Here is a 26016-nt window from a genome sequence, read left to right on the forward strand (position 1 = left end):
TCAGCTATCAGAGCAGCTTACAGATCTTTGCACCTGTACATAGCTCATCTGTAAATAGCCCACCCAACTATCTCCTCCCCATATTGTTATTTTGTATTTTTTTTGCTCCTTTGCACCCCAGTATCTCTAATTGCACATTCATCTTCTGCACATCTATCACTCCAGAGTTGAATTACTAAATTGTAATAATTTTGCAACTACGGCCTATTTATTGCCTTAAATCCCTAATCTTACTACATTTGCACAAACTGTATATAGATGTTTCTATTGTGTTATTGACTGTACGTTTGTTTATCCATGTCTAACTCTGTGTTGTTTGTGTCGCACTGCTTTGATCTATCTTGGCCAGGTCACAGTTGTAAATGAGATCTTGTTCTCAACTGGCCTACCTGGTTAAATAAAGGTGAGATTATTATTTAATTGTTTCATTAAAAAATATACAATATATTGAGGCAGCACTTTGGAGAAGCAAACGCATCCACAATGCCATTAGGATAGTGCTATGAAACCTTATCAAGACAGTTTGACTGAAAACACCATAAAAACTGATGCAATTTATCAGAAAATAGACATTAATTCTATGTTCCAGACATAGTGCAAGAAACTGTAGAACTTCAAGCTCTGATAGAGCCACTGTCTATGACCTGCATGTTAAGCGAGTCAACTGAAGACACAATTCTGAGATCTAACGTGATAAAACCAGAGTCGAGATTGCCAACTCAAGTAGTTTTTGTAGGTTGTGGGGCAAACAGGCACAGCCTAAGTATGAACATGACTTGAACATTGATCTTTTAGATTGCAAGATGGCACTATCTGTTTTAGTTCTTAGGATCCCGTTCAATCGCTTTAAGAACAGATCAGAGTTCTCCTCCAGTCCCCCTGTTGCCCAGGGACTATATTTGGGCTTAAATATCAAATGTCTCTAGGTCTTGATCTAGAATCAGGTCCTTCTTATCCATAACAATCCTCATTCATTATGATCTTTAGGCAAAAACGCTCTCTGATCAGCACTCCTACTCTGAGTCGCTCCAAATATATGGACCCGGGTCTTGCTTCTGCAAGCTAAGCGTATATAACAATGGTCGCCTTAGGTTTAGGCAGTGTCCTGCTAATTTAAAACCTAGACTGAAATCAATAGTTAGTGGTGTAATTCACTTAGCCAGAGATAACAAGGGGAGGAAATCCATTCACTTGACAGGTGTGGCATATCAATAAGTTGATTACACAGCATGATCATTACACAGGAGCACCTTGTGCTGGGGTCAATAAAAGGCCCCTCTATATAGTGCACTTTGGTCACACAACACAACGGCAAAAAAATATCACGTTTTGAATGAGCGTGAAATTGGCATGCTGACTGCAGGGATGTCCACCAGAGCTGTTGCCAGAGAATTTAATGTACATTTTTCTAACAAAAGCCGCCTCCAACGTCATTTGAGAGAATGTCAGTACGTCCAACCGGCTTTACAACTGCAGACCACGTGTAACCACACCGGCCCAGGACCTCCACATCCGGCTGATGAAGACGAAAGAGAACACGCTCTGAAGGAAAAATACTACAATTCTGGTGCAGGTACAGCCAACTAGCAAAAATTATTTTGCAATGTTGGCAAAACGATACAATATTTCTTCCCCCATCACTACTTTCTATCCTTTAAACGAACAATCCTGATTTTTGCAGTATTTCCTGGGACTCTTATGATAAATAAACTCAGCAAAAAAAGAAACAGTCAACTGCATTTATTTTCAGCAAACTTAACATGTGTAAATATTTGCATGAACATAACAAGTTTCAACAACTGAGACATAAACTGAACAAGTTCCACAGACATGTGACTAACAGAAATGGAATAATGTGTCCCTGAACAAAGGGGGGGTCAAAATCAGAAGTAACAGTCAGTATCTTGTGTGCACACCATCTGCATTAAGTACTGCAGTGCATCTCCTCCTCATGGACTGCACCAGATTTGCCAGTTCCTGCGGTGAGATGTTTCCCCACTCTTCAACCAAGTCCCCCTGCAAATTCCCAGAAATTACTGGGGGGGAATGGCCCTAGCCCTCACCCTCCGATCCAACAGGTCCCAGACATGCTCAATGGGATTGAGGTTTGGGCTCTTCACTGGCCATGGCAGAACACTGACATTCCTGTCTTGCAGGAAATCACGCACAGAACAGGCAGTATGGCTGGTGGCATTGTCATAATGGAGGGTTATGTCAGGATGAGACTGCAGGAAGGGTAACACATGAGGGAGGAGGATGTCTTCTCTGTAACTCACAGTGTTGAGATTGCCTGCAATGACAACAACCTCAGTCCGATGATGCAGTGACACACCACCCCAGACCATGACGGATCCTTCATCTCCAAATCAACCCCGTTCCAGAGTACAGGCCTCGGTGTAACGCTCATTCCTTCAACGATAAACGCGAATCCGACCATCACCGACCATCACTGGAGAGACAAAACCGCAACTCGTCAGTGTAGAGCACTTTTTGCCAGTCCAGTCTGGTCCAGCGATGGTGGGTTTGTGCCCATAGGCGACGTTGTTGCCGGTGATGTCTGGTGAGGACCTGCCTTACAACAGGCCTACAAGCCCTCAGTCCAGCCTCTCTCAGCCTATTGTGGACAGTCTGAGCACTGATGGAGGGATTGTGCATTCCTGGTGTAACTCGGGCAGTTTTTATTGCCATCCTGTACCTGTCCCGCAAGTGTGATGTTCGGATGTACCGATCCTGTGCAGGTGTTGTTACAGTCTGCCACTGCGAGGACGATCAGCTGTCCATCTGGTCTCCCTGTAGCGCTGTCTTAGGCGTCTCACAGTACAGACATTGCAATTTATTGCCCTGGCCACATCTGCAGTCCTTATGCCTCCTTGCAGCATGCCTATGGCACGTTCACGCAGATGAGCAAGGACCCTGGGCATCTTTCTTTTGGTGTTTTTCAGAGTCAGTGGAAAGGCCTTTTAGTGTCCTAAGTTTTCATAACTGTGACCTTAATTGCCTACCGTCTATAAGCTGTTAGTGTCTTAACGACCGTTCCACCGGTGCATGTTCATTAATTGTTTACGGTTCATTGAACAAGCATGGGAAACAGTGTTTAAACCCTTAACAATGAAGATCTGTAAAGTTATTTGGATTTTTACAAATGATCTTTGAAAGACAGGGTCCTGAAAAAAGGGACGTTTCTTTTGTTGCTGTGTTTATGAATTATTCATGGTATTGAAGCTATTTTCAGGAAAATATGAATCCCTACTATACATAAGCAGGTGTGGATGCAATATTGGTTAGGGTATGAAGGTGACTCATACAATGATCAACTGGGATTCAACAAGTTGGACGTTTTGCAGGTGTTGTAAGCCATAGGTTAGTTTAAATAAACTGTACGATCTATAAAGGAGAGTTTGCCAAATCTTACTGTGTGCCAGGATTATGCAGCCTTTATGCCATGCCACCTCATAAACCAAATGATCATCCACATTTCTTACGATGAAGACATCTCTGTATCATTATGTTCCTCCTTAGGCCTCTAAACACAATAATAACACATGTTATTTCATCTGACACCCTGCAGTTCAAACCACTGCAGTCACCTCTGGGACAGAGGCTATGTACTCATTACAAAGTAAGTCATCATCATTAGGAGTTTATGAATGTGCTGAGTCTCTCTCTCGCATAACGACATTACAGCAGAGCAGACAGAACCTGTGGGCTCTGGGCTGGCAATCTGAGCCGCATTCTCCTTATTACCCATCCCATCGGGCCAGACATGTCCTCACCTATTAGAATGGAGTAATGGCACCAACAGCTAGTCAGCCACTGACACCTCAATGCCCCAGAGCCAATATACTAATATAGTGGCTGACGCCTCAATGCTCTATATAGCCACTACAGTAAAAAAGCAATAGACTCAGTATCCACATATAACAAGCTCATTACTCAAGTGAAGTTTTAGTTTTTCTGACAGATTATTTGAGTCTAAACTGGTGTTTTCAGCGAGAAAGTGTGTCTGGGCCGATGTGTGCTATTAGCCTATGAGCTGGTCTGGACATTACTGGATGCTAGGTTGGGCAGCCTAGCCCAGAATATCCATCCCAATATGCCCTTGCTGCAACACTGCAATCAATCAGCCACCACAAAAACTCCTTAACACAACATTAGCTCAGTGTCCTCACACACAAATCCCTAATTTATTTACATTCCTAATGTATTTACTCCATCCAAAGAAAGAGGAGACTGTCAGAGGCAGGGAGGCCGTGACGGAAGATGATTTGGAGACTCGATTGTGCACACAAATTGGTTCCTGCCAGGGTGATACATCATGGAGAATTAAGAGGTCTCAGTCTTCACCTCACACACACACCAAAATCTGGGCGGTCGATGGCCATATTGGTACGGTGGAAAATATTTTTTTGAATTAGTGTTCACTTCGACTGAGCGCCCCAAAGTTTATTCTACAGGAAATTAGTGCAGATAGATAGAAGGTACATACAGTCGTGGCCAAAAGTTTTGAGAATGACACAAATATTAATTTTCACAAAGTCGGCTGTCTCAGTTTGTATGATGGCAATTTGCATATACTCCAGAATTGTATGAATAGTGATCAGATGAATTGCAATTAATTGCAAAGTCCCTCTTTGCCATGCAAATGAACTGAATCACCAAAAAAAAACATTTCTACTGCATTTCAGTCCTGCCACAAAGGACCAGCTGACATCATGTCAGTGATTCTCTCGTTAACACAGGTGTGAGTGTTGACGAGGACAAGGCTAGAGATCACTCTGTCATGCTGATTGAGTTCAAATAACAGACTGGAAGCTTCAAAAGGAGGGTGGTGTTTGGATTCATTGTTCTTCCTCTGCCAACCATGGTTACCTGCAAGGAAACACGTGCCATCATCATTGCTTTGCACAAAAAGGGCTTCACAGGCAAGGATATTGCTGGCAGTAAGATTGCACCTAAATCAACCATATATCGGATGATCAAGAACTTCAAGGAGAACGGTTCAATTTTTGTGAAGAAGGCTTCAGGGCGCCCAAGAAAATCCAGAAAGCGCCAGGACCGTCTTCTAAAGTTGATTCAGCTGCGGGATCGGGGCACCACCAGTACAGAGCTTGCTCAGGAATGGCAGCAGGCAGGTGTGAGTGCATCTGCACACACAGAGAGGCGAATACTTTTGGAGGATGGCCTGGTGTCAAGAAGGGCAGCAAAGAAGCCACTTCTCTCCAGGAAAAACATCAGGGACATACTGATATTCTGCAAAAGGTAAAGGGATTGGACTGCTGAGGGCTGGAGTTTCCTTTATTACACATGTGGAACCCAAATCACGTTGCACGTTGGTCTGAGTTCGTACGACGATCGTGACAAAGGGTCAACACTGCAAATATTGACTCTTTGCATCAACTTCATGTAATTGTCAATAAAAGCCTTTGACACTTATGAAATGCTTGTAATTATACTTCAGTATTCCATAGTAACATCTGAAAAAAATATCTAAAGACACTGAAGCAGCGAACTTTGTGGAAATTCATATTTGTGTCATTTTCAAAACTTTTGGCCACGACTGTACATGTTAGCATGGCTAACCTTCAGATCACAGAGTATAAGTGGAGTTTGAAAACAGCACCCCTTGAGGTCAGTGCCTATATTACAGAATATCCCGGTATCGCAGGGAGACGTGTGTATATGTGCATCTGTGTGTCTGAGCCACAGAGTGTGACCGTAAATGCACATTGGAGCACGTCTGCCACAGCAGCCTCAGCCTCAGCCATGTGAATACATCTCTCTACTCCAGGAAGCTGAGAATTACTTCAGTCCCCTACCCTGACAGAGTACCCTTTCTGACTGGGCTGTCAGGCCTAATCCATGGCAACACAGTTAAGATCCTGAGGCTACCTACTGTAACAAACCACCAATGTTCTCATAGACCAGAGATGGGAGAGAAGAGGTGATGCAATATCGATTTAAAACACTTTCTGCACATAAAACTACTATCTGAGAAATACCGACTGGTCTACGCATCCTGACATCAACACTGGACTATTATGTAGCCATAGCATCAATAAAGACATAGTATGTAACAGTAGCATAGCCACAAATTCATTGGTCGGTGGGCCTGCAAACTTCCTGGGGCAAAGAGAAAAATCAGTTTTTTAGCTAATTCCCTGAAATTCTACACATTTTGCCATGAGGCTGAGAGAATATTTGTAAAGCTAATTAAGCTAAAATATGTACCAAAAATGTACAAAACATTCGTAACACCTGCTCTTTCCTTGACAGACTGACCAGGTCTGCAAATTAATTACTTCAAAATCATACAATGTGATTTTCTGGATTTTTCTTTTAGATTCCGTCTCTCACAGTTGAAGTGTACCTACCTACCTAGGAAAACCTGCAAAATCAGCAGTGTATCAAATACTTGTTCCCCCCACTGTATGCCTCAATGCGGTCATATTCACTGCTTGCTATGAATTCTATATGATAGTGTTTTGGTAAAAAGGCAAATATTGTACCGTTTGGAACACTGACAAGTAGAGAGCATAAAACAAAATCTGACTGGGTGGGCCTGGCTCCCCTGAGGCTGGCCTGGCTCCCCAGTGGGATGGCCCACCTGTGCCTACGCGTGGATGGAATAATACAATACTGCCCTCCTCTTCTCTCATGGCTTAACCAATCAATAAGTCAAGTTGTCGCCACCTTACGAGTTCCAACTCAACTTTGCTATATCGTGACTTTTATCGTGTTTACTTTTTTTTGGTACAGAAAGTTCATCCTTTTATTACATATGACCATCAAGGACTTCTGGACATCAGATCGACAGTTACTAACCTTGATTTCGAACTTCAAATAAGACTTCAACTACGTATCAGCTGTTCCACTGCTCTATTCCTTTGTTCCATGGGTTACCAAAACACTGCAGGCGTAGGCACGGGAGATGAGGTGGAGTCATGGTGGAATTGATGCGAAGAGAAACCGAACGGCACACCCCTCTGTTCTATTGGCAAATGTCCAGTCACTCGAGAATAAGCTGGATGAGCTTTGTTCGAGAGTCTCCTATCAGAGAGACTTGAAAAGCTGCAACATTATATGTCTTAATAAAATGTGGATGGATAATAAAACATAGATGGATAATAAAACATGGATGATAATAAAACGTGGATGGATAATAAAACGTGGATGGATAATAAAATGTGGATGATAATAAAACGTAGATGGATAATAAAACGTGGATGGATAATAAAACGTAGATGGATAATAAAACGTAGATGGATAATAAAACGTAGATGGATAATAAAACGTGGTTGATAATAAAACGTAGATGGATAATAAAACGTGGATGGATAATAAAACGTAGATGGATAATAAAACGTGGATGATAATAAAATGTAGATGGATAATAAAACGTAGATGGATAATAAAACGTGAATGGATAATAAAACGTGGATGGATAACAAAACGTGGATGATAATAAAACGTGGATGATAATAAAACGTGGATGGATAATAAAACGTAGATGGATAATAAAACGTAGATGGATAATAAAACGTAGATGGATAATAAAACGTAGATGGATAATAAAACGTGGTTGATAATAAAACGTAGATGGATAATAAAACGTGGATGGATAATAAAACGTGGATGGATAATAAAACGTAGATGGATAATAAAACGTGGATGATAATAAAATGTAGATGGATAATAAAACGTAGATGGATAATAAAACGTGAATGGATAATAAAACGTGGATGGATAACAAAACGTGGATGATAATAAAACGTGGATGATAATAAAACGTAGATGGATAATAAAACGTAGATGGATAATAAAACGTGGATGAATAATAAAACGTGGATGGATAATAAAACGTGCATGATAATAAAACGTAGATGGATAATAAAACGTGGATGGATAATAAAACGTAGATGGATAATAAAACGTGGATGGATAATAAAACGTGGATGGATAATAAAACGTGGATGGATAATAAAACGTAGATGGATAATAAAACGTGAATGGATAATAAAACGTGGATGGATAACAAAACGTGGATGATAATAAAACGTGGATGATAATAAAACGTAGATGGATAATAAAACGTAGATGGATAATAAAACGTGGATGAATAATAAAACGTGGATGGATAATAAAACGTGGATGATAATAAAACGTGGATGGATAATAAAACGTAGATGGATAATAAAACGTGGATGGATAATGGCGCTATGCATACCGCCCTAACAGTTCCACAGATGACGCAATCTCATTTGCACTTCACACTGATATCTCCCACCTGGACAAGAGGGTAAATAACTATGTGAGAATGCTGTTCATAGATTACAGCTCGGCTTTCAACACCATAGTCCCCTCCAAGATCATCACCGCTTGGTATGGCAAAAGCACAGCCCTTGACCGCAAAGCGGTCAGAACAACAGGCTCCGAGACAGCTTCTACCCCCAAGCCATAAGACTGCTAAATAGCCAGACTGCTAAATAGCCAGACCGCTAAATAGTCAATTAATGATACCCGAACTATCTGCACTGACTCTATCTTGCACTGACCTGTCGCACACTCAATAGACTACATATACACACACTCACACACACTACATCGACACTCCCACACAACCCCCCCCCCCACCCACACCAACACAACACAAGTACACATTAAAACTGTAACGGCTTTCTTCCGCTGAAGGAGAGGAGGACCAAAATGCAGCGTGGTTAGTGTTCAACATCTTTAATAAAGACAAAAAACGAGAACACTACAAAATAATAAATGTGAAAACCGAAACAGTCCTATCTGGTGCAATGACACAAAGACAGAAGACAATCACCCATGAAATACCCAAAGAACATGGCTGCCTAAATATGGTTCCCAATCAGAGACAATGACAGACAGCTGCCTCTAATTGAGAACCAATCTAGGCAACCATAGACATACAAAACTACCTAGAAAGGAAACAGCCCCATAAACATACAAAACCCCTAGACGAGAACAAACACATAAATCCCCAATGATACACCCTGACCTAACCAAAATAATAAAGAAAACAAAGATAACTAAGGCCAGGGCGTGACAAAAACACACTCACACACACTTTTTACACTCACCATTTGCTGCTGCTACTCTGTTCTTTATTTTACTCTTATCATTATTATTAGTGTTATCTATCCTGATGCCTAGTCACTTTACCCCGTCTTCATGTGCATACAGTGCCTTGCGAAAGTATTCGGCCCCCTTGAACTTTGCGACCTTTTGCCACATTTCAGGCTTCAAACATAAAGATATAAAACTGTATTTTTTTGTGAAGAATCAACAACAAGTGGGACACAATCATGAAGTGGAACGACATTTATTGGATATTTCAAACTTTTAGCGCCACCTTTTGCTGCGATTACAGCTGTAAGTCGCTTGGGGTATGTCTCTATCAGTTTTGCACATCGAGAGACTGACATTTTTTCCCATTCCTCCTTGCAAAACAGCTCGAGCTCAGTGAGGTTGGATGGAGAGCATTTGTGAACAGCAGTTTTCAGTTCTTTCCACAGATTCTCGATTGGATTCAGGTCTGGGCTTTGACTTGGCCACACCTGGATATGTTTATTTTTGAACCATTCCATTGTAGATTTTGCTTTATGTTTTGGATCATTGTCTTGTTGGAAGACAAATCTCCGTCCCAGTCTCAGGTCTTTTGCAGACTACATCAGGTTTTCTTCCAGAATGGTCCTGTATTTGGCTCCATCCATCTTCCCATCAATTTTAACCATCTTCCCTGTCCCTGCTGAAGAAAAGCAGGCCCAAACCATGATGCTGCCACCACCATGTTTGACAGTGGGGATGGTGTGTTCAGGGTGATGAGCTGTGTTGCTTTTACGCCAAACATAAAGTTTTGCATTGTTGCCAAAAAGTTAAATTTTGGTTTCATCTGACCAGAGCACCTTCTTCCACATGTTTGGTGTGTCTCCCAGGTGGCTTGTGGCAAACTTTAAACAACACTTTTTATGGATATCTTTAAGAAATGGCTTTCTTCTTGCCACTTGAGTCTCCCACCTCAGCTGTAGATCTCTGCAGTTCATCCAGAGTGATCATGGGCCTCTTGGCTGCATCTCTGATCAGTCTTCTCCTTGTATGAGCTGAAAGTTTAGAGGGACGGCCAGGTCTTGGTAGATTTGCAGTGGTCTGATACTCCTTCCATTTCAATATTATCGCTTGCACAGTTCTCCTTGGGATGTTTAAAGCTTGGGAAATCTTTTTGTATCCAAATCCGGCTTTAAACTTCTTCACAACAGTATCTCGGACCTGCCTGGTGTGTTCCTTGTTCTTCATGATGCTCTCTGCGCTTTTAACGGACCTCTGAGACTATACACAGTGCAGGTGCATTTATACGGAGACTTGATTACACACAGGTGGATTGTATTTATCATCATTAGTCATTTAGGTCAACATTGGATCATTCAGAGATCCTCACTGAACTTCTGGAGAGAGTTTGCTGCACTGAAAGTAAAGGGGCTGAATAATTTTGCACGCCCAATTTTTCCGTTTTTGATTTGTTAAAAAAGTTTGAAATATCCAATAAATGTCGTTCCACTTCATGATTGTGTCCCATTTGTTGTTGATTCTTCACAAGAAAATACAGTTTTATATCTTTATGTTTGAAGCCTGAAATGTGGCAAAAGGTCGCAAAGTTCAAGGGGGCCGAATACTTTCGCAAGGCACTGTATCTACCTCAAATACCTCGTACCTCGACACAGATCTGGTACTCCCTCTACATAGCTCCATTCTTGAGTTTTCTGTTTTTTTATTCCCTGTGTTATTTTATATTTAAACTCTGCATTGTTTGGAAAGGCTCGTAAGCATTAGCAATGCAATTTGATTTGGTCTAGTGACACCTTCCATAGAGCACAATGACATTAGAGTTGAGGTTGTATAGCATTTTCAATGGAACATCCCTTTAACTAGCCTGGTGAGTCCTTCTATAAAGCACAATGCCTAGTTTTAGAGTCAATCAGGGGGAACGGTGTTTCAACAGAGCAGGTAGTCTGCCTCCTCTCTACCCTCTGTTCTGTTCAGCCACATCTTAATTTGTCTTGGCTCAGTGACCACCGCAGAACCACCAAAACGGAAGAGAGAGGGGGAGGAGGAGAGATAAAGGGTAAGGAAGGGTGGAGAGAGGGGGGGGATAAAGGAAAGTGAGTGAGTGAGTGAGTGAGTCAACACACACACAGCAACAGCATGTAATGTCTGTTTTAATCATGGCTAGCATACACATCGGTAGACAAGAGGTTAACACAGAGAAAGACAGTAGGCACGGGAGATGCCTCAGGATTGGGGTGGTAGGGAGGTAGTTGGACACGAGCCATGAGAATAGATGGCTCTATTAGTACTTCATTACCCTTGTGAAAGGTGAGGTAAGGGGTTGCTAACTGTGAGGCACCATCCTTCTCTGGGTCTCCTAGGAGTATAAGATCAGAACTCTTCTGTAAGATAAAGGCAGCGGAGGAGCTTGGTGCTCCATTGCACATCTCTCTCCAGAGGCGTGTTGAGGCCCAGTCCCAGCGAGAGCAGAGCGACTCCCCTCCCCTCTCCTCTTTTCAACTTTCCTCCAGTCATTCACTGCTGGTAGCACATTTCCTTACACGGGGTGGGCATGTCAACATCACCCCATTCTCCCTTTCCCCTGATCTCTCCCTCCCTACCCTTCTACCCCGCGCCTCACCCTCAGCAGCGGGGCACGGAGCTGTTAGCGACACACACCACTCCCTCCTCTCACCACCTTCCCCCTGACTTGGAGTCACCCAATTAGAGGCAGCTGTAGCCAGCAGGGAGCCCCATGCCGAGCCAGGCTACACCCAGCCCTGTGGAGGGAGGAGAGGAGGCCCCTTAGAGGCCTGCCTAGCTGATCCACAGCCTGGGAGAGTATCCTTCAGCCCCACCCTCAGGCCCAGCACACCAAGCTAATCAACCATCTCTCCATCACCATGACGATGCAGTGCCAACACTGACTGGAGATGGTACATCTGAGTGGATCCATCATGCTCCACTGACCGTGACAGACTGACTGACTGCACTGCATGTGTGTTCAAGTGGAACTCTACGTATATCATGGAGTTAAAAGCGCTGTACAGTCGAATTCAGCACGAACTTGAATGAGTGTTAGGCGAATGAGTCATTCGGTTCACATACTAGCTAGCTTTTAAATCAGAATACAATGCCTGGATGCAGACACGGAATATGTGCCCAACAATGTATCTTTGGAACAGATATAATGTCTACTTGAATATGATTTTAATCTCGAATCCAACTGGTTTCGTTCAACTGCAAGGCAATATAAAAGCTCAAAATAAAACAGTAATAACTAGACCCTCACTGCCAGAGAAAAATGTGAAGAACCAAAGAGAGATAGAAGAGGAGGTTAATGAAAAAGCTGCCGAAAGAGAGAAGATGAAAAAAAATAGACAAACAATGCAGAACTGTGTTCCGGAGGTCTCATTGGTGTTAGATATCATAACTCTTATGAAAAAATGCCTACGTGCGCATACACACACACGCCTTGAATAACCTTTCATTATATTCCAGGGTGTGGATTTCTGTGTACCTTATTTAGTGGTTCATAAGTAGAGCATACACACCGCAGGAAAGTGAGACAGTGCCCACCGAGTGTTTCCCACCACTTTTGTACTGCTAATGTGGACGGTTTAGGCTAGATTAAGAAACAGTTTAGGTTAACCTTCTCTTAAAGACATGCTCCAGAACTTTGTTCGACTACTAAGTATTTTTTTTAAACCTCCCGCTTTGGACTGGATGTGTCAATGTGTAGTTCATCATTGCATAATATATGAGCAGAATTACTGCCTTACCTCAATTTGCCTCGTAATCCCTACTACTCTCAGACTGGGCCTCAATTTCAGTGACAGCTAGCAAGATACACACACACACACACACACACACACACACACACACACACACACACACAGCAGAGCGAGAGAAATGACGTGACGCACATTCTGCAGATATGTGACGTAGTACACACGAGCGCTACTTTCAGAGCTACTGGCTAAAAAGTATACACAAGTACTAGAGAATCTCTTTAATGTGGTAAAGTGTAGATAAGAATATTAAAATCTATACTGCATTATCTATTATCTATCAAATATGATCTATTTGCACCTGCAACGTTGTGAATTCCTACATCGGCATTAGGCAGTCTCCCAGGCAGAGAAAAAGTCCATCAAAAAAATGGGAAATACAGACTTCTGATTGATGCAGTGAAATACTTACACAACACTAGAGAGGTTTATTGAAAGTTTAAAAGCTAAAAAGCAATAGAACCTGAGATCCAGACTGGTAAATAATACAAAAGCCTGTCTCCTGGGAACTGAGTGGAATATAAGAGGAGGCTCAGACGCACCCTGTTAACTCTGGTATCAGGCGAAATAAATCACAACATATGCCAGAGTACACCATCCGACCCTGCCTCTCAACCTCCGCCATTCTTCCTCTCTTTCTATTTCTACTATTTTCTTTCATCCTCTCTTTCCCAACATACCTGTATGCCATCCAGTATGCCATCGAACCATCCAACCCTACCTCTCAACCTCAAGTTCTCCCCTCCTTTCTTGCTTTCACAACACATCCGGTATACCATCCCGTCTCTCAAGCTCTCGTAGTACATTCCATCTTCCCTGGAATATATACATGAACCATTTCCCATCCTAAAAATGTGGAATAAGCAAAGGCTTTGATTTGTGGTCAAACAGACAGAAAAGGGGTCCTAGAAACAGTATTGGTATTAGAAATACATCAAAACACAATAATGTTGAAGTAAATACCTTTGCCAACTAATATCAACACTTATATTTACTTTTGGAGAAATTATTTGCATTGTGCTTTGTAATTCTGTTACCAAAAACCCACATACTGCATATTTAAGATATTTTCGAATTGCTCTTCCCCATGAGGTAACAAGTAAAGGTAGAACTACCTATTAGTTTAGTGTTTTTACTGATGCCAAGTTTGTTCATGAGTTATGCAGTAACGGAGTTACGGCAATTTAATTGGCTGTAATGGCATCTCATAGTTGTCACAAACCACAGTTGGGTCACCTGCTACGGTCCTCCCTTCCGCTGGCATACTGTTATATTCAGCTTATAACTGTTAACTTTCTCTTTCTGTCATCTGGTGGGCAAAGAAAGCCTGTAAAAACAGTCTGGACAACCCTTCCCTGTCTCTCTCTGTCTTTATTTCTCTCTCACTCTCCTTCTTTGTGTCTCTCTCTCTCTTTCTTTGTCTCTTTCTCTCCCTCTCTCTTTCTTTGTCTCTTTCTCTCTCTCTCTCTGTCTCTCTCTCACTCTCACCCACTTTTTCTCTGTCTCCCTCTCTCTTTATTTGTCTCCCCCTCGGTCTCCCTTTCTTTCTTTTTCTTTGTCTCCCTCTTTCTTTCTCTTTCTGTCTCCCTTTCTTTCTTTGTCTCTCTTTCCTTGTCTCTCTCTCTCACCTTCTTTCTTTGTCTCCCTCTTTCTATTTCTCCTTCTTTCTTTTTCTCCCTCTCTTTCTATGTCTCCCTCTTTTTCTATGTCTCCCTCTTTCTATTTTTCCCTCTCTTTCTTTGTCTCCTCTTTCTATTTCTGTCTCCTCTTTCTATTTCTGTCTCCTCTTTCTATTTCTCCCTCCTCTTTCTATTTCTCCCTCTCTTTCTATGTCTCCCTCTTTCTATTTCTCCCTCTTTCTATTTCTCCCTCTTTCTATTTCTCCCTCTTTCTATTTCCCCCTCTTTCTATTTCCCCCTCTTTCTATTTCCCCCTCTTTCTATTTCCCCCTCTTTCTATTTCCCCCTCTTTCTATTTCTCCCTCTTTCTATTTCTCTCCCTTTCTATTTCTCTCCCTCTTTCTTCGTCTCCCTCTTTCTTCGTCTCCCTCTTTCTTCGTCTCCCTCTTTCTTCGTCTCCCTCTTTCTATTTCTCCCTCTTTCTTTGTCTCCCTCTCTTTCAATTTCTCCCTCTCTTTCTATGTCTCCCTCTCTTTGTCTCCCTCTCTTTCTATTTCTCCCTCTCTCTTTGTCTCCCTCTCTTTCTTTGTCTCTCCCTCTTTCTTTGTCTCCCTCTCTTTCTTTGTCTCCCTCTTTCTTTGTCTCCCTCCCTCTTTCTTTGTCTCCCTCCCTCTTTCTTTGTCTCCCTCCCTCTTTCTTTGTCTCCCTCTCTTTCTTTGTCTCCCTCTCTTTCTTTGTCTCCCTCTCTTTCTTTGTCTCCCTCCCTCTTTCTTTGTCTCCCTCTCTTTCTTTGTCTCCCTCTCTTTCTTTGTCTCCCTCTCTTTTTGTCTCCCTCTCTTTTTGTCTCCCTCTCTTTCTATTTCTCCCTCTCTTTCTATTTCTCACACTTTCTTTGTCTCCCTCTTTCTTTATTTGTCTCCCTCTTTTTCTTTCTCTCTCTCTTTCTTTGTCTCTCTCTTTCCTTGTCTCTCTCTCTCACTTTCTTTCCTTGTCTCTCTCTCTCACTTTCTTTTCTCTCTCTCTTTTCTTGTCTCTCTCTCTCACTTTCTTTCCTTGTCTCTCTCTTTCCTTGTCTCTCTCTCTCACTTTATTTTCTTGTCTCTCACTTTTCTTGTCTCTCTCTCTCACTTTCTTTCCTTGTCTCTCTCTTTCCTTGTCTCTCTCTCTCTCACTTTCTTTTCTTGTCTCTCTCTCTTTCCTTGTCTCTCTCTCACTTTTCTTGTCTCTCTCTCTCACTTTCTTTCCTTGTCTCTCTCTTTCCTTGTCTCTCTCACTTTATTTTCTCTCTCTCTTTTCTTGTCTCTCTCTCTCACTTTATTTTCTTGTCTCTCTCTCTTTCCCTGTCTCTGTCTCTCACTTTTCTTGTCTCTCTCTCTCACTTTCTTTCCTTGTCTCTCTCTTTCCTTGTCTCTCTCTTTCCTTGTCTCTCTCTCTCTCACTTTCTTTTCTTGTCTCTCTCTCTTTCCTTGTCTCTCTCTCACTTTTCTTGTCTCTCTCTCTCTCACTTTCTTTCCTTGTCTCTCTCTTTCCTTGTCTCTCTCTCTCACTTTCTTTCCTTGTCTCTCTCTCTTTTCTTGTCTCTCTCTCTCACTTTCTTTCCTTGTCTCTCTCTCTTTCCTTGTCTCTCTCACTTTATTTTCTCTCTCTCTTTTCTTGTCTCTCTCTCTCACTTTATTTTCTTGTCTCTCTCTCTTTCCCTGTCTCTGTCTCTCACTTTTCTTGTCTCTCTCTCTCACTTTCTTTCCTTGTCTCTCTCTTTCCTTGTCTCTCTCTCTCTTTCCTTGTCTCTCTCTCTCTTGTCTCTCTCTCTCTTGTCTCTCTCTCTCACTTTCTTTCCTTGTCTCTCTCTTTCCTTGTCTCTCTCTCTCTCACTTTCTTTCCTTGTCTCTCTCTTTCCTTGTCTCTCTCTTTCCTTGTCTCTCTCTCTCTCACTTTCTTTTCTTGTCTCTCTCTCCTTGTCTCTCTCTCTCTCACTTTCTTTTCTTGTCTCTCTCTCTTTCCTTGTCTCTCTCTCTCACTTTTCTTGTCTCTCTCTCTCACTTTCTTTCCTTGTCTCTCTCTTTCCTTGTCTCTCTCTCTCTCACTTTCTTTCCTTGTCTCTCTCTTTCCTTGTCTCTCTCTTTCCTTGTCTCTCTCTCTCTCACTTTCTTTTCTTGTCTCTCTCTCTTTCCTTGTCTCTCTCTCTCTCACTTTCTTTTCTTGTCTCTCTCTCATTCCTTGTCTCTCTCTCTCACTTTCTTTTCTTGTCTCTCTCTCATTCCTTGTCTCTCTCTCTCACTTTCTTTTCTTGTCTCTCTCTTTCCTTGTCTCTCTCTCTCTCACTTTCTTTCCTTGTCTCTCTCTTTCCTTGTCTCTCTCTCTCACTTTCTTTCCTTGTCTCTCTCTCTCTCTCTCTTTCCTAGTCTCTCTCTCTCACTTTCCTTGTCTCTCTCTCACTTTCTTTCCTTGTCTCTCTCTTTCCTTCTCTCTCTCTCTCTCTCTCTCTCTCTCTCTCTCTCTCTCTTTCCTTGTCTCTCTCTTTCCTTGTCTCTCTCTCTCTCTTTCCTTGCCTCTCTCTCTCTCACTTTCTTTTCTTGTCTCTCTCTCTTTCCTTGTCTCTCTCTTTCATTGTCTCTCTCTCTCTTTCCTTGTCTCTCTCTCTCTCTCTTTCCTTGTCTCTCTCTCTCTCACTTTATTTTCTTGTCTCTCTCTCACTTTCTTTTCTTGTCTCTCTCTTTCCTTGTCTCTCTCTCTCACACTTTCTTTTCTTGTCTCTCTCTCACTTTCCTTCCTTGTCTCTCTCTCTGTCTCTCTCTTTCTTTTTCTCTCTCGCTCTCTCTCTCTCGTCTCTCTCACTCACTCTCTCTTTGTCTCCCCCGCTCTCTCTCTCTGTCTCTCTCTTTCCTTCTCTCTTTGTCTCTCTCTCTTTCTTTGTCTCTTTCTATCTCTCTTTGTCTCTATCTTTCTTTGTCAATTCAATTCAATTTGCTTTATTGGCATGACATAATGTACATATTGCCAAAGCTTACTTTGGATATTTACAAGATGAAAATAATACAAATCTAAACTGTCAACGGGACAACAGTAACAACAATAACCAAGGGTCAAAATAACCATACATTGAACAATAACAATACAGTAGAGGACATGTGCAGGTTGATTGGTCTATTAGACACTGTCCCTCAACTTATGGCAGGCAGCAATGTAGTGCGCTGCCAACCCACAGCTCTCTGCGTCCTCCCCCAACAGGATGGGTAGCCTACTCTAATCAGAGAGGTCATTGAAACCTTGAATAAGGGTTTCAAATTTGGGGAAATGACACTCTCGAATTGTTTTATATTTTTGACATTTTGTCAGGAAACGCAGCTCTTTCTCAGGTTCTGCTGTTGTGCAGTGGTTACACAGCCCTTCTCAGTGGCAAGGCTTTGCTCACTGAGCCTGTACTTTGTCAAGGTTTTTTGAAGGCTTTGATCAGTAACCATGTTCAAATAGATAGCCATGGTGTACTGTCTATTTAGGGCCAGATAGCACTGCATCTTGCTTTTTGCTTGTGCTTGTGTTTCCCAATAAGCAATGTAGTTTTGTTTTGATTGTGTTGTAATTTGGTTTATTCTGATTGATTGGATGTTCTGGTCCTGAGGCTTCAGTGTGTTAGTAGAACAAGTTTGTGAACTCAGCCCCAGGACCATCTGGATGAGGGGAATCTTTTCTCTGCTCAGCTCTTGGCATTGCAGGGCTTGGTAATAACAACAACTACCCTCTTACCATTTATTGTAACAAACAACCTCACTCACTGAGCACCGACACCAGACGTTCATGGACATTGAAAAGTAGCTTAAATTTGGTAGGGCAACACTTGCCGGACCAAATCTGAACCAATATTCTTTCTGCAGACGTCATTGACTCAAAACATGGTGCACACAGTGCTTCTGACTACATATTCACCTAACAATACCAAACACACAGAGGCTAAGGAGCTTTAGCTGTCTGAATCGCTGTAGCTCAGTGTCAACACAGGTTCAGTGTCAAAGCACGAAGACAGGGTTGAATAGATAACATGATACATGAAATGCTCAGAGAACATAGGAAGAGGCCTCGCCGACAGGCTGCAGAGGTTAGGGTATGCTATGTGCAAAGTGCTATGAATACAAAAGCAACTACAGTTAGAGTAGAACTACCTTGACCACATTCTGAAGTACAACATATCCAATAGCTTTATTTGAGTGTTTAGGCATATTGCACAAATTAATGTCAGAACGTTGTGTACTAGTGTTGTCACCATACCAGGAAGTAACAAAGCAATGTAAAGAAAAACATGTAGTGGATAACATCTCTTAAGGAAAACGGTCCTAATGTTGGAAAAAGCTCCCGTATGTGGTCACAAGCTATAGCACACACAATTTTTTTTTACAAAAGTAGGTTTTAAAAGGACCATGGAGTTTAGTCTGCTTTGTGTTTTCTTTCTTGCCCTGGAAAAGCTGGTTTCGTACTGCAGTAACAGAGTTGACATCACAGAAGTAAATGTTCTGAGTAGTTGGTATTATAGGTGCAACTAGTTTCCTGTTCCTCTCCTCTCCAAGGAGATACAGCATCAACGAGAAGGAAAAGTGTACAAAGACTAATTTCATCCTACTTTATGCTTCAGGCGAAACCACATTGGGAATATAACCGTTAAAATCAGCTCATTCAGATCTCTTTCCATTAAGGTAAAATGGAATGTGAAAGAGGTTTTAACAGTTCTCGAATGATCCTTTCCTTTTAAAATCATTTTAAATATGAGTGGTTTTTACAAGACTGCAGGCAGTGCTAAAATTAGTAGGAGGGAGATAGTGAGAGTGAATTTTCAAGGATAATATACAATTCAGGGGCAGAATATCATTAATTTCCATCTCATTTCAGCCTTGTCCTACTCAGACGGCCGAGAGCACTCTCTTCATGTCATTATCTAATGGAAAATTTGCTCAGTTAGTAGATATGAATAGGACCAGGAACACTACTAGCTTTCAAATTAAAATTCAAGCCGCTGATTTTGAGGATCTCAGTGGAGTAGCTGGCTAGCAGCACAATGATTTAAATAAATAAATAAATAAATACATGTATACTGAAAACACACCAAAAACACAAATGTATGTGGACACTCCTTTAAATTAGGACATTCTGACATTTCAGCCACAGCCGTTGCTGACAGGTGTATAAAAATCGAGCACACGGCCATGCAATCTCCATAGACAAACATTGACAGTAGAATGACCTTACTGAAGAGCTCAGTGACTGTCAAAGTGGCACTGTCATAGGATGCCACCTGTCCAACAAGTCAGTTAGTCCATTTCTGCCCAGCTAGAGCTGCTCCCCGGTCAACGGTAAGTGCTGTTATTGTGAAGTGGAAACGTCTAGGGCTCAGCTGCGATGTGGCAGGCCACACAAACTCACAGGGTCCGCAGAGTGCTGAAGTGCGTAGCACGTCTAAATCATCTGTTCTCGGTTGCAACCCTCACTACCGAGTTACAAACTCAGTTCAAAGCAACGTCAGCACAATAACGTCGGGAGCTTCATGAAATGGGTTTTCATGGCCGAGCAGCCGCACACAAGCCTAAGATCACCATGCAAAATTCCAAGTGTCGGCTGGAGTGGTGTAAAGCTCGCCGCCATTGGACTCCGGAGCAGTGGAAACGAGTTCTCTGGAGTGATGAATGATGCTCCACCATCTATCTGGCAGTCTAACAGACAAATCTGGGTTTGGCGGACACCAGGAGATCACTACCTAACCCAATGCATAGTGACAACTGTAAAGTGTGGTGGAAGAGGAATAATGGTCTGGGCTGTTTTTCATGGTTCGGGCCAGAACCCTGAAGGGAAATCTTAACGCTACAGCATACAATGACATTCTAGATTATTCTATGCTCCCAACTTTGTGGCAACAGTGTGGGAAAGGCTCATTTCTGTTTCAGCATGACAATACCACTGTGCAAAAAGCGCCGTGCATAAAGAAATAGTTTGCCGAGATCAGTGTCGGAGAACTTGACAGGCCTGAACAGAGCCCTGAACTGAAAACCAATGAACACCTTTGGGATGAATTGGAATACCGACTGTGTGCCAAGCCTAATCAGCCAACATCAATGCCCGAGCCCACTAATATATACAGTGCTAGTTAAAAGTTTGGACACACATACTGATTCAAGGGCTTAATTTTACTAAGTTCTACATTGTAGAATAATTCTGAAGGCATCAAAACTATGAAATACCACATATGAAACCATGTAGTAACCAAAAAACTTAAACAAATCAAAAAATATTTTATATTTGAGATTCTTCAAAGTAGCCACCCTTTGACTTGATTGACAGCTCTGCACACTCTTGGCATTCTCTCAACCAGCTTCATGTGGTAGACACCTGGAATGCATTTAAATGAACAGGTGTGCCTTGTTAGAAGTTAATTTGTGGAATTTCTTTCCTTCTTAATGCGTTTGAGCCAATCAGCTGTGTTGTGACAAGGTAGGGGTGGCATACAGAAGATAGCCCTATCTGGTAAAAGACCGAGTCCATTTTATGGCAAGAACAGTTCAAATAAGCAAAGAGAAACGACAGTCCGTCATTAATTTAAGACATTAAAGTCAGTCAATGCAGAACATTTCAAAAACGTTGAAAGTTTCTTAAAGTGCAGTCGCAAAAACCATCAAGCGCTATGATGAAACCGGCACTCATGAGGACCGCCACAGGAATGGAAGACCCAGAGTTACCTCTGCTGCAGAGGGTAAGTTCATTAGAGTTAACAGCACCTCCGATTGCAGCCCTAATAAATGTTTCACAGAGCTCAACAGACACATCTCAACATCAACTGTTCAGAGGAGACTGTGAATATCAATCTTTCTATTCTGGTTAGAGCCAGTTTGTGCTGTTCTGTGAAGGGAGTAGTAAAGAGCATTCTGGTTAGAGCCAGTATGAGATCTTCAGTTTCTTGACAATTTCTAGCATGGAATAGCCTTAATTTCTCAGAACAAGAATAGACTGACGAGTTTCAGAAGAAAGGTCTTTGTTTCTGGACATTTTGAGCATGTAATCGAACCCACAAATGCTGATGCTCCAGATACTCAAGTAGTCTAAAGAAGGACAGTTTTATTGCTTCTTTAAATCAGAACAGTTTTCATCTGTGCTACATAATTGCAAAAGTTTTTTTATGATCAATTAGCCTTTTAAAATGATAAACTTGGATTAGCTAACACAACGTGCCATTGGAACACAGGAGTGATGGTTGCTGATAATTGGCCTCTGTACACCTATGTAGATATTCCATTTTTTTTTTATCAGCCGTTTCCAGCTACAACAGTCATTTACAAAATTATCTACACGGTATTTCAGATCAATTTGATGTCATTTTAAAAAACAAGGGAATTTCTAAGTGACCCCAAACCTTTGAACAGTAGTGGATATACAATGCATTTGGAAAGTACTCAGACCCCTTGACTTTTTCCACATTTTGTTACATTACAGCCTTACTCTAAAATGGATTAAATCATATTTTGTCCTCATTAATCTACACACAATACCCCATAAAGACAACGCAAAAACAGGTGTATATACAAAACTGAAATATGATATTTATGTAAGTATTCAGACCCATTACTCAGTAATTTTTCAAAGCACCTTTGGCAGTGATTACAGCCTCAAGTCTTCTTGGGTATGACGCTACAAGCGTGGCACACCTGTATTTGGGGAGTTTCACCTATTCTTCTCTGCAGATCCTCTCGAGCTCTGTCAGGTTGGATGGGGACCATCACTGCAAAGCTATTTTCAGGTCTCTCCAGAGATGTGTAATCGGGTTCAAGTCTGGGCTCTTGCTGGGCCACTCATTGACATTCAGAGACGTGTTTTGAAGCCACTCCTGCATTGTCTTGGCTGTGTGCTTAGGGTTGTTGTCCTGTTGAAAAGTGAACCTTCGCCCCACAGTCTGAGGTCCTGAGCGCTCTGGAGCAGGTTTTCATCAAGGATCTCTCTGTACTTTACTTTGTTCATCTTTCCCTCGATCCTGACTAGTCTCCCAGTCCCTGCCGCTGAAACACACCCCCACAGCATGATGCTGCCACAACCATGCTTCACCATCGGGATGGTGCCAGTTTTACTCCAGATGTGACGTTAGGCAAACAGGCCAAAAAGTTCAATCTGGGTTTCATCAGACTAGAGAATCTTGTTTCCCATGGTCTGAGAGTCTTTAGGTGCCTTTTGGTATCTCCAAGCCGGCTGACATGTGCCTTTTACTAAGGAGTGGCTTCCAAATGGTCCTTCTACCATAAAGGCCTGATTGCTGGAGTGCTACAGAGATGGTTGTCCTTCTGGAAGAATATCCCATCTCCACAGAGGAACTCTGGAGCTCTTTCAGAGTAACCATTGGGTTCTTGGTCACCTCCCTGACCAAGGCCCTTCTCCCCATGAATGCTCAGTTTTGCCGGGTGGCCAGCTCTAGGAAGAGTCTTGGTGGTTCCAAACATTTTCCATTTAAGAATGATGGAGGCCACTGTTTTTCTGGGGACCTTCAATGCTGCAGAAATGTTTTGGTACCCTTCCCCAGATCTGTGCCTTGACACAATCTTGTCTCGGAGCTCTACGAACAATTCCTTCATCCTCATGGCTTGGTTTTTGCATTGTCAACTGTGGGACCTTATATAGACAGGTGTGTGCCTTTCCAAATCATGTCCAATCAATTGAATTTACCACAGGTAAACTCCAATCAAGTTGTAGAAACATCTCAAAGATGATCAATTGAAACAGAATGCATCTGAGCTCAATTTCGAGTCTCCTAGCAAAGGTTCTGAATACTTATGTAAATAAGGTATTTCAGTTTATTTGCTTTTTATAAATGTGCAAACTTTTATAAAAACCTGTTTTCACTTCGTCATTATGGGTTATTGTGTGTAGATTGATGAGGAAAATGTTTTATTTCATACATTTTAGAATAAGGCTGTAACGTAACATTGCATATCATAAACATGTCATAAATAATCAAAAGGCACAAAGTAAATGTATGCATGATGAATCATCTAGTACATCTGAAACCTTATTGAAGGCTGCCCAGCAACATACAGTACAACTCATCAGACCTTGTGAGAGAGTGACAGTTTTCTGGGCTCAACTGTAAAATGTGCCAATTTAGCTCTAGCACACTTTAATGTGACTTGATATCTTACAATCATTAGAGGTGAACAGTGCCCTATAGATAATTTTACCATAATATAAAAATGTCTGGGATGTTTCTCGTATAACATGGTATTAAGAATCCACAGCCATTTAGGACATTGATTTTTCCTGGGATACAGTTTCTTCCAGCCAGTGCATCCCTCCAGGACCATCAGTTTAAGTAGTGATTATAAGGTGCACACATGCATAACAGAAATATAAATATATCTGTTTAAAGATCCTTCTCTGCCACAGGCCCAGTGCTGGAGGAACAGGGTGATAAATGTGGATCTCTGTAGCTGAATGGTGCTCACAGGGACAACACAACTCCCTACTCTAGCACAGAATCCTCCATAACACACATCCAAAACTACTCCCTGTAGCTACCAGTCAGAGGGAGTGAGGGAAAGAGGGAGAGAGTCAAATAGAAATGGAAGGAGTTGGATTAAAAGCTAAATGTGGGAAATAGGGAAGAAGAAGGGAGAAGAGTTGGGACAGAGAGAGATTGAGAATCAATCAAAGAGGAAGAGAGAGTTACTGTTAAATAATACATCTCTACTGCCACAGTCCAGTTAGGTTTGACCTCTCTAATGATATTGATCAGTGTAGAGCATAGAGTTCGAACCTTAGAGAGGATGTAGGGTTAGAATTTGTGGCACAAGCGGTCAGCCATCTTGCCTGGGGACATAGTTGTATCTCTATGAAGTAGAAGAGGACTCACCGGAATAAGCCCAGTAGGAGTTTCCTCCTGTGGCCCTCCTCTCCCTCACCCCGCCCCCCATGCTCCCATGGTGCTCCTCTCCTACTGACCCCGACTGGCCACCCTGTAGAGCTAAGGAACACAGAAACAGAGGTTAGATAGAATGTTTAGCATAAGTATTTAAAACACTACATTTATATATACACTTTACAAAAATATAAATGCAACATGTAAAGTGTTGGTGAAAATGTTTCATGAGCAGAAATAAAAGATCCCAGAAATGTACACAATAAAGGCATTTTGTGCACACATTTGTTTACATTTGTTTACATCCCTTTTAGTAATCATTCCTACTTTGCCAAGATAATCCATCAAATTGACAGGTGTGTCATATCAAGAAGCTGATTAAACAGCATGATCATTACACAGGTGCATATAGTGGTGGGGACAAAAGGACATTCTACAATGTGCAGTTTTGTCACACAACGACACAATGTCACTGATGTGCAATTGGCATGCTGACTACAGGAATGTCCACCAGAGCTGTTCACAGAGAATCAAATGTTAATTTCTCTACCATAAGCTGCCTCCAACATCGTTTTAGAGAATTTGGCAGTACGTCCAAGCGACCATACAAGCAAAGAATTTCTTCACAAACTGTCAGAAACCATCTCAGGGAACTCATCTGTGTGCTTGTTTTCCTCACCAGGGTCTTGGCATGACTGCAGTTCGGAGTCGTAACGGATTTCAGTGGGCAAACGCTTACCTTCGATGGCCCCTGCATGCTGGAGAAGTGTGCTTTTCACGGATGAATCCCGGTGTCAACTGTTCCCGGGCAGATGGTGTCGTGTGGGCGAGTGATTTGCTGATGTCAACGTTGTGAACAGAGTGCCCCATGGTGGCGGTGGGGTTATGGTATGGGCAGGCATAAGCTTTGGACAACAAACACAATTGCATTTTATCGATAGCAATTTGAAAGCTCAGAGACACCGCGATGAGATCCTGAGGCCCATCGTCGTGCTATCATCCGCTGCCATCACCTCATGTTTCAGCATGATAATGCACGGCCCCATGTCGCAAGGATCTGTACACAATTCTGAAAATGCCCCAGTTCTTCCATGGCCTGTATACTCACAAGACATGTCACCCATTGAGCATGTTTGGGATGCAAATATCCAGCAACTTCGCACAGCCATTGAAGGAGGAGTGGGACAATATTGCATAGGCCACAATCAACAGCCTGATCAATTCCACACGAAGAAGATGTGCCGCGATGCATGAGGCAAATGGTGGTCACACAAGACACTGACTTGATCGACGCACCTACCTTTTTTTTTTTTTTAATTTAATTTTTTTCAATTTATTATGACAATCGAAATGTTAGCTATTAAAATCAGATTCAACGATAATATCAGATAACAAAAAAATACAACATTTACATTTCCGTGTAGGTTACCAATAAAAATGTTCTGACGGTAAAGTGGACATACTCAGTATTTATGACCCGAAAGGAAGAAATTCTCACTAAAATACATTTTTTATAGAAAGTCAACAAAAATAGATAAGATCTTGCTACCATGGAAAGGAAAATACCAATTTATGTGTTGAAAAATCACCCTGATTAACTCTTTGGTCATATCCCAGTTCACCTATTTGCTTATGGCCATGCCTACACCTAACGACCTGTTTTTTA

General features: G+C 42.0%; 1 protein-coding gene across 1 annotated transcript in view; it reads right to left on the reverse strand.

Moving 5' to 3' along the window:
- Positions 1 to 26016, reverse strand: part of LOC139370881 (receptor-type tyrosine-protein phosphatase gamma-like) — a 266165-nt gene that overhangs the window by 170747 nt on the left and 69402 nt on the right. Inside the window, exon 2 of the mRNA XM_071110735.1 lies at positions 24345 to 24455. Within this exon, the coding sequence (XP_070966836.1) occupies positions 24345 to 24455 (111 nt within the window). The remainder of the gene's footprint in view (positions 1 to 24344; positions 24456 to 26016) is intronic.

This window comes from Oncorhynchus clarkii, chromosome 17 (genome assembly GCF_045791955.1).
Source record: "Oncorhynchus clarkii lewisi isolate Uvic-CL-2024 chromosome 17, UVic_Ocla_1.0, whole genome shotgun sequence".
Lineage (NCBI taxonomy): Eukaryota > Metazoa > Chordata > Actinopteri > Salmoniformes > Salmonidae > Oncorhynchus > Oncorhynchus clarkii.